This window comes from Manihot esculenta, chromosome 18, assembly GCF_001659605.2.
Source record: "Manihot esculenta cultivar AM560-2 chromosome 18, M.esculenta_v8, whole genome shotgun sequence".
NCBI lineage: Eukaryota > Viridiplantae > Streptophyta > Magnoliopsida > Malpighiales > Euphorbiaceae > Manihot > Manihot esculenta.
The window spans coordinates 8,996,629-9,007,507 of NC_035178.2; the positions used below are offsets into that span (position 1 = coordinate 8,996,629).

Consider the following 10,879-nt stretch of genomic DNA (forward strand, 5'->3'; position numbering starts at 1 on the left):
AGAAAGTGGTTGGTGACTATAATGAAACCTTCAACTCATGATTTTGACACTTCCACTCAGTCTTTTTTTTTTTTTATGGTAATTAATTGGGTAAATCACATTATCAAACTTTTTCTTTTTTGAAATCACACTATCAAACTTAATTTATATTTTCAATTTTCATATTTATTTCAAATTTATCTCAAATTACTTGAATGTATTTTAAATAATTTTATTATTATTATTATTTAAATAAAATCTTAACCCATTTAATTTTCTATATTTTAGTCAATGACGTGTGTAAAAATATATTTTTAACAATAATTATATTTAAAATTCTATTACTTTTATAATATATTTAAACTTTGTATATATTCTAAAATTAAAATATATAAAATCATTTATAAATATTATCATATCTTTATATTTAATTAATTATTTATATAAATTCAATAATAAAAATTCATATATAACTCGGTTGGCTATCGGTATGGGTTTAATTCTGATAGAATTAGATGATATCTATAAGTGGAATATATAACTCTGTTGATGGTAAAAGTTATAAATAGGTGTTTTGGGAATTATTTGGTACTGTACAGGTTTTTTTTTTCTAAATGTGTGTTATAAAATTTTATTGACAAGAAAAAATAAATATATAAAATTTAAATCTAATTAATTTAAACTTATCATGATTATTAATTTTTAAATTACCAATATTATCATATTTAATTATATATTACAAAATTTTATTTAAAAACCTAATTAAATCAAATATTTAAAAATAAATTATCCGTTGACAATCACTCCATCATATGAAGTTAAGGAGACCAGTCGTTACAATTCATGAGTTTTTTTACAAAAGTCCTTTATTCAAAAACAAAGAGAAACAAATGAGATTTTTCTAAAATTTAGAGATCTAATAAATAGATGACATGGAAAATTAGATCCGGTGGAGAAACCTCTATTGTCAATCTCTAAGAATGAGTTTTTTTAACAAAAGTTCTTTACCAAAAATAAAGAGAAACAAATGACATCTTTCTAAAACTTAAAGATTTGCTAAATAGATGACATGAAAAATTGGATCTGATTGAGAAGTCTCTATTGTCAATCTCCTTTTGATTAAAAAGGGAGAAAACTAAGACTTGAAAGATCTCCTTCTACTATAAAAAGGCATAAGAAAATTAATTAAAGGCCGAGGAGTTAGCCGAACCACCAAAGAGAAGGAATTCTAGTTCGAGAGCACCAACATACAACCATCAAATCCAACTCAAAAAGAATATAACCTTACAGTAGTAAACCATCCGGTTAAAACTACAACTCAACAAATTAATGATACTAGAAAAGATGGTGGGAGGTACTCTTCAGTGATCTAATTGCGTCTTTCGAGCTCTATTCAGCAAGTCATCGTCATATTTTCCATCATTGGAGCAGAGAATAGCACTTATAGAAATTGGATCTATGAGCCTATCATCCTGTATACAAAAAAAACCAACAACAAATACTTCAAAAATTAAAAATAATTGAAAAGAACCCTTTCAAATAATCATAGATTTGCAAAGAAATAGAAAAAAAACAAAAATCATAAGAAAAAATCACTCGAAGGTGGGAAGAGAGGTCCGGTCTCCGAATGAAAAAACCGATAATATTTTAGACAGAGAAAATCGACGTACATTTTAAGAAAAATTAGGGGTCAGCAGTATTCAGTTTAAATCGAAAAAATTGATCGAACCGAATTAATTTTAAAATTCAGTTTGATTTTTTATTTAATTCGGTTTGGTTCGATCAGAAAAAATAAAAAAAATCAAACCGAACCGATTAGTGATAATAATATGTTATTTTTAATAATACTGATAAATTAAATTATATTAAAATTAAAATATTTTAATTAAATTTTAAAATATTAAAAATAAAGTGTAAAAAATAAAAAAATTTATTAAAAATTAAAATTGATTATACTGAATTAAATCGAACCGAATCAGATCAATTCGATTTGATTTAATTTTTAATTAAAATTGATTTAATTTAATTTTTATAATAATAAAATTTTAATTTTTAATTTATTTAATTTAATTTAATTTTAAACCGAATCGAGAGAATGGGTACCGTTCTTTAGAAAGGGAAAACTGACGTACGACAAAGAAAGGAGGGACCAGTACTCCAAATAATAAAACTTTTTGAAAAAACAAAAAGAAACTCTCCCTGTACAAACTAGAGAGGGAGGCTCTTTTAACTAAATTTTTTAGATATTATCCGAAGAGCCTTTGTTCCTGTGTCTGGCATGAATGAGTGCAAATTCTTTATTAATGTATTTTTCTTTAATTTCTGTAACATGTAATAAACAGTTATATATTTCAATTATTTTTAAAAAGAAATTGTATGATGCTTAAAAAAAGTCAGTTATATGGAGCTATTTCTAAAACTCATGTGAATCGCTTGCAGCAATATTTTAGTAACGATTATAAAATTATTGTTTTAATAATAATAATAGTTTATTTACAATATAAAATTACTATAAAGAAAATTTATTTATTTTTAGCTATATGAAATAATATATATATATATTAATAAATAATATATTTTATATTTAATAAAATTATAATTTTTTAACAATAAATTTTATACATTATAAAAAAATTGAGTAATTCACTGCTTTATATTATAACTGTAGGGATAAATGTAGCACTGCTTAAACTTTATCATTGTTTTATAAATACAATTTAAATATATAAAATAATAATCACTGCTACACATTTAATTTTATATTAGTGAAATGAATAAATTTTTATTTAGATTATGTCGATATAAATGAAAAGCATAAAATTATAAAATATATATAAAAATTATAAAATTACATATAATTTTCCTTATCTTTATATAGTTTTAGTTTAGATAATAATTTCTAATAGTATTATTTTAAATTTACTCGAAAAAGTATTTAATAAGAAAGATATATAGTGCAATTTAAAAGTATAATTTATTAAGGATTTATGTTGAAATTAAATATAAATCCTCAATTTTACAAATATCGAAATATAACATAAATGAATTTTATTTTGGTGTTTTGTATTTATAAAAATATAATAATTTATTTAAAATTTCTATAAATAGTGATATTGAAATAATTTAAAAATTAGTAAAAATATTTATGGAAAATAAAAATTAATATTACATTGAAATTATTAAAATGATAAATAATATGAAATAAAAAAAAATTCTAAACCAATAATTATTTATAGTATTTGTGGGTTTGAGAAATTATTAATGATTATGATTTAAAATTTTCAGCAACAAATCGTTTTCAGATATTCAATTGAGAAAATAAGAAACCTAGAAATCAAGGCATTTGTACAATTTTGCTAATTCAAACTAAACTCTCAAAAAAAAAAAGAAAATAATTTCTCAATTTCCATGGAAAACAAACAAACAAACTACCAGTAGTGTTCATGAGCAGCTATCCACATGACTATGAACAGTGAAGAAGAAGAAGAAAGAACAGAAAACTACAGGAAGAAAAATCTACAGCAGCCAACTTGCCATAGCTAGCCCTAACCATTTGGTTCCAGATCGAAGAAAAGCTTGAGAACTACAGATTCATCATTGCAGAGCCAAGGACTCAAGATGGATAGCAATTAATTAATCTGCGGACCACTCCCGCTACTCGGCGGTGGCCTTGGCGGTGTTCTAGCAAGAACAGGATCATCCTGTGTAGAAACAACACATCAAAACGCAAAAACCTTAATTCCATCTGTTGAAATGAAACCACAGAGAAACAGAAAGACTTACAGTAGCAGTTGGAGGAGCGTCGAGATCTGTTATTGAAGGTGGACATGCATCTTCTTCTGCACTTGAAGATGATGCTTGAGAACTCTTTTCAGAGAGAAATTTTCCATCACCATCATCGTAATCTTTGTGTTGTGAGCTTGGACAAGAAGAGGCTTCATGAGATTTAGTTTCAATACCTAAGCACTTGAGAAGAGCTTGAAGAAGAAAGCAAGGGTTAATATAAGAAATGTGAGGAGCCGTAGCTTCTTCTTCTGCAACCTCCCTTTTCGATGAGGCTTCCATGTTTTTTTTTTTTAATTTGAACCCTGGATTTGATCTTCTTCTCCTTCTTGGTTGATCTAACTCGTCAACCTCGTCTTTAATAGACCTCTTAAATGAGTGTTCGGTGGTCTATAGTCTGCTTGTCTTTCTCTTGCCTCAAGAAACAGTGTTCAAGGTTATCTTGTTGCAACTGAATTTATTTCTTAATAAATTTATGTTTAAGAATTACATAAATTTAGGGTTTACATTTATTTTACTCTTAATAAAAAAAATTCAGCTTTAGTAGTATTAAGCTCAAAAAATTCATCGAATTGAATTAATTAAAATTTTTAATTTAATTTTTTATTTAATTAAGTTCGATTCAGTTTGATTTAATTTTTAATTTTAAAAATTTTAATTATTTTAATTCGATTCAGTTAATTAAATCGAATCGAATTATTAGTGATAATTATATATTATTTTTTAATAATATTATAAAAAAATTAGATTATATTAAAATTAAAATATTTTAATTAAATTTTAAAATATTAAAAATAAAATATAAAATATAAAAAATAAAAAATTTATTCAAAATTCAAATTGAATCGAATCAAATCATATTGATTTGATCCGATTTAATTTCTGATAATTCAATTCAATTTATTTTTATAAATATTAAAATTTTAATTTTTAATTTATTCGATTCGATTTAATTTTAAATCGAATCGACCAAATACTCCTCTAATAAAAAAATTATTGAGATTAGTAAGTATCAATTTTTAAATGCATATAAATATTTTATCTTAACATGAATTTTAAAATTTATTTTAGTTTGTTAATAATATAATATAATAAAATATTATTTTAATATAAATTAAATATTTAAAAAAATAAAATAGCGATAACATGCGGTAATAAATAGTATTAAAGAGACATGACAGATAGAGCCACACCTACTCAATTTTCAACTGCTGGGAAGAATGTAAGATAACAGACATTAGGTATTTACTCCTGGCTTTTCGCTATTTGTCTTTTAACACCTAATCTCTTTTTAAATTCTTAATTTTGGTACTTAACTAGGATTTGGTTATCATCTAACCAGAACTTACTTTTAAATATATAATTATTAATAAATAAGAAATAAGAAATATTTATAATTTATTAAATAGTGTGAAGAATGAGTAAATATTTAGAATTTATAATTATTTTTTATATGTATAATTATTAATAAATAAGAAATATCATATTTAATAGTGTTTTTTTTCAAAATATTTTTTACTCTAATATAATTAAAATTTAGTCTGATGATAAATGCATTTAAGTAAATTTAAGAGATATGAGATTCTACTCTCAATTTTTGGTTCCTATTAAAAAAAATTAAAATTATAAAAATTAAATAATTATAGTTTTGAAATTAAAAATATATATATTTTAAAATTACATAAATTAATTAGAGGCAAAAATATTTTAGTAATTCATATATTATTAAATTTTTAATAAATGGATGAACTATCTAATTAATAATTTGAAAAAATGGATACCAATTAATGTGTTTTTTAAAAATAAAATTTATTTTAAAATTAATATTTATCTTTTTTAATTAATAATTTATTTAAGGTATGATGATCATCATATCTTTCATTAAATCACATATGCCTGCATTAATGCAAGTTGGTACCAAATAAAAAATGATTTCCTGTACGTGGTCCTTTGCTTACCCTAATTAATATTATCATATGCTCATGTGATATGATGCTCATGGAAGTTTCCTTTTCTTGTAATAATTTTTTTTACCGGAGAAAAATTAAAATTTAATATTTTAAAATAGATATAATTAAATTTTAATTAAAAGTTACTTTTTTAACATGTGTAAAATATAAAATAGATAAAAATTATAAAACGGACGGAATAGTAATTAATTATATCTATGTATAAATATCATAAATTTAAAAAAATATATATTAATTATATCTAAGATCAACTTATTGAACATTTAGTGAAATCGTAAATTATTAAACATGTAAATTTTTAAAAATCACAATAATTAAATACAGTTAAGCTATGTAATTCACTCATTAAAAAAAGCAAAAATGATTTCGTTCATTCCTAATTATACTATAAATGTTCTTAGTCGGGCTCTAAATTTTTATAAAATTACAAAATTATTTTTAATAAAATAAAAAAATTTATCATTTTATAAAATTTTAGATTATAATCAATAATAAATATTCTTATACTACACGACATTTACTCAGCGGGTTGTCATTCTAAAATAGAGTCACGTGATAATTATTCGATAAATTAATATGCGGTCTCACCCATAAAAAAAAGTTTGAACTGGTATTCAAAACCAAAAGAAAAGAAGATCTAAACACTTCAAGTCAATTCAGTTTGTCATAACTCGTCCTCTTACTTATAAGGCGATATTCTATAAGAAAGTCAACATTAACAACTACAATTCAATATATTCCTTTTATGTCTATAATGATATGATCTGGATTAATTAGTTGGTGATATTCCATTACTAAATTTTTAAAAATATTATAATTAATTTCACCTTTTTACTATATAAAAATCAAGGATAATAGAGACAAATGTACGTTATTTTCTTACACAATTATTTTTAAATTCTAAATATTATATTCGCTCTTTACTGATTTGATTTGAACATTAAAGTGATTGATAGAAACGCCAATCATCTCATGTTTTTTATCTTGCAGACTGCTACAAGCGCCAATTACCTCACCTCATATTTTTTATCTTGTAGGTTAATAAATCAGAGCGTAACTCTATTGAACTAATCACATTACAATTATATTTCAACCATAACATCAATTTAGTTTCAACAACATTAATTTTATTTAATTAAAAAATTTTAATTTAAATATTTAATAAATTAATTTTATTATGAGTGTAATATATATATATTTGGCAAAAAAAATTGGAAGGAAAAAAATGTATGAGGCCTATAATATTTTTAAATTGTTATTATTCTCATGGATGTTAAAAAATAAGAAAAATAAATATAAATACAGTCTTAAAATATTATAATTATTTTTTATAGAAAAAATAACTATTTAATCACTCAGATTTAGGCAAACTCATTAATTAATTTATTCATTTAAAAATTTATAAAAACTTTCTTAAAATATTAAAAAATCTTCTAATCAATCTACTGTTAACTTTGAATATTGAGTGTTTTACTATTTAGTTCCTATAATATGAATAAAATTTATTAGTTGATCCCTTAATTTTATAAAAATTAAACTAATTAATCCATCTTATTGATAATATTTTAAATTTTTTTTAGCACTTAATAACTAAAATTAATAAAAGGACTAATTAGTAAATTTTTTAATACATCTTTTTAAAATTAAGAAACTAATTAATGAGATTCTCTATATTACAATGACTACATAGTAATTCTCATTTTTTTTAATTTAAAATATTTGATAACCAAAACTTTAACTCAATTGATCCACATTTATGTTATAAAAAATGATAAATTACACTTTAATTTTTAATTTTAATATAATTAATAGATTAATTTCTATATTTTTAAAATTAAACACTTAAATCCTATATAATTAATCCGTCCAAATTGAAGATCCCGCCATCCATAATTTCATCAGTCAACTAGTCAAAGGAAGGATAAATATTTTAAATACCTAAAATATCCTTATAAACACTTAAATTCTTTTCAATAAATGTGAGAATTTTATATTAGGTAAACTATATTTTGATATTTAAGTTTTATCGGTTTTTATATTTTTAAAACTAAATCATTAAATCCCTTATATTTAATTTATTTAAAATTATAATATTTCATTAATTATAGATATTAGTTCAAAGTTAGTGTATGGTCAAACTTTTTCTGAAGATACAATTTCTTACTAAAATACTCTTTATAAAAATTTATAACCTATTTAAATATAAAAGTTTACAATCTACTTAAAGTCTACTTATTACCATCTAAAAATAGTTAAAATTGTAAATATTTTATAAAAATTTTAAAGTTATAAATATTAAAGTATTTTAATGAATGAAAATTGAAGAAAAAAAAGTATTAGAATTTAGTTAAATAAGATATTATAAACAAAAGTTAATAGGAATTTAAATATTTTTTAAAATAAAAAATAAGTATAAAAATATTTAAAATATTTAAATTATAATAGATGAAGACAGATTGATTACATAAAAATTTAAGTGTATAAATTTAAAAATAGAGAGATCGATCTATTAATTATATTAAAACTTATGAAATTAAGCTTAGCTTATCCATTTAAAAAGGTAATAAATAAATTTCTATATTTTTAAAGGTAAAAATAGATATAAAAATTTTTAATTTGAACGGACTGATTATAAAAAAAATTTAAATATTTTATTTTAAAAATATAAAAATTGATCCGTTAATTAGGTTAAAATTTAAATATTAAAAGTTTAATTTATCTATAAAAAAAGAAAGAAATCATAAAAGGAAAAAATACATATTATTGCATCAAAACTATATTTCTAAATTCATTATATATTGATATTCCAAGAATAATATAACAAGCCTATTTTGTAAAAAAATAAAAATAAAATTGTGAAAGAGTGCAATTAGAACTTGATAATAGTATGTATAGTATTAAAATAATTAAAAGTGAGAAAAAATGATTGTAACACTCTATCTGAATATTTAATTAGTCAAGTTGGAAATGTTATATGATAATTTTTATTTTTTTAATTAATATTATGTAATTTATAGTTATTTTTTTTATTATTTTTACTGAAAATTTGGGGAGTCTTTTCTATAATATTAGCTTAATTATACCTATAAATGGTATAATCACACTTTTAAACTTTAATCTTAACTTTCAAACTTTTTTTAATAGCAAACATAATTTTTAACTCAAATTAAATATTTCACGTATTCTCTCGTTAATTTTAATATAAAAATTTTATACCAATAATCATATATTTATACTAAAATAAAAATATCCAAATACATCTAATTCAATACTTTATATATATGCTATACTTTTTAAAATCAATTTTACATAAAATTTATAAAATATATCAAAAAATAATTAATAATATAACTCTAATTAGGTCGGTACTCTGAAACTATAACAATAATTTAATTTAAGAATTTTTCAAATGTTTTTTTCTAAATTATTATTTTTCTATAACAATAATTTAAATTTACTATCGATGTAAAATAGTCTTAATATTATCTTAAATTAAATTAATAATACATATTTTATTATATAATCATATTTCATTTCAACATATAATTTACATTCCAATCTATTTCACATACTTAAAGATACATTACTTAATTTATACTTTGTTATAATTTCTACTTTATAAAATATAGCGTTCTAAATTTATAAATAAATTAATAATCAAACAATATTTCTCTTCTTTTTCTTTTCCAATTTCTTTAAATTTTAAATATTTTTATATTTTTTTAAAATACTAAACTATATAAAATATTTACTTTAAATTTATAAACATGATTACTCCAACTATTTAAATGTAAAATCAATAATATTAAAAATATTTTTTTAATTTAATAAATAAATTTTATTTTATATTGAGAAATTTGTTGTATCATGTATTAATTTTTTTCAGATATGTGCTTCTTTAACTATTTATATTTTTTTTATAATAATTCTATTATTTTTTAATTACTATAAATCTTTTAATTCTTACCCTCTAAATTCTAACAGAATATAACGGGAGATAAAAGAAATCGTAAGACACCAAATGCTAAAACTATAGGACTAGAAAGTCAACGTGGTAGGATTCGAGAGTCTATATTATAAGATACTCCTATATCGAGTATCAAAATACATATAATCTGTATATGGCATGTCATACTCTTATATTAACTACGACTCCTACTAAATTTATTACAGTCAAAAATTACCATTATTTATTATTTTCTTATTAACATGGTTATATTTATCAATAACATATATTTCATATTCAACTAAATGAAATACTGTAACTCGTATACTTTTCAATATGATTATTTATTTCATAACGCATATTATATAATCTTATGTAAATCATGTTATTTTATATAAATATAAATTTCTACCGCATTCATCATCTGTATATCTTTGAAATCTTTAAATTATTTAAATGCGATTATCTTTAAATATTCTAACTTGATGTTCCGAGATCGAAAAAATAGGTTTACAGTAATTGTATAAACTTGGTTAGAGAGGATGGTATTTCACTCCTTTTATTCCTTCCATTTTGTTTGCTAGTGACGGCTAACAGTCTCTCTGCTACAGTATTACTTGTCTCGGTCATGCATGTAACAGCAGGGAAACCGAACTGCTACCGGCACTAGGATCCAGATCGACTTAAGGTCGCCGGGACCCGTAGTAAGCCTGCTATACTGTCTGTGTACATGTGAAATCCCATACATGATCATACATTTTCTCTCAACACCTTCAAAAACACATGAAAACTCTTCAAAACCTTACAAGATTTGAGCAAGATCATGAAAGTCAACTAGGGAGAGTGTTGGACTCACCTCTGGCTGAAGATGGAAGCAAAATATCATCCTTCCACCGACTTGGCGCCCTTTTATAGGTGGCTGGCCAGACCACCTTCGGCGGCCAAACGTGAATCCGAAACCATGAAAGGTTCGGCGGCCGAAAGTCACCTTCGGCGGCCGAACTTGCCATTTTCTCCCTTAACTCTTTTCTGTCAAAAACTCATTTTCCTTTATCCTTAACACCTGAAAACAAGTCAAAATACATTAGAAAACATATATATTACCCTTCTCGAGGGTTCCGACACCCGAGATTCCACCGGACTACAGGAATTCCGATGCCGGACTCGAGCCGGGTATTACAATGCAGGTCTGTACTTACGG

At 22.5% G+C, this 10,879-nt stretch overlaps 1 protein-coding gene across 1 annotated transcript; it reads right to left on the reverse strand.

Annotated features, from left to right (window-relative positions):
* Positions 1–3,355: 3,355 nt before the first annotated feature.
* Positions 3,356–4,128, reverse strand: LOC110607122. Its single transcript, XM_021746192.2, has 2 exons — positions 3,763–4,128; positions 3,356–3,680 (listed from the first exon to the last, which is right to left on the reverse strand). Exons 1-2 carry the CDS (start codon positions 4,042–4,044, stop codon positions 3,609–3,611), a joined length of 354 nt encoding a protein of 117 aa, XP_021601884.1. The 5' UTR covers positions 4,045–4,128; the 3' UTR covers positions 3,356–3,608.
* Between the last annotated feature and the right edge of the window lie 6,751 nt (positions 4,129–10,879).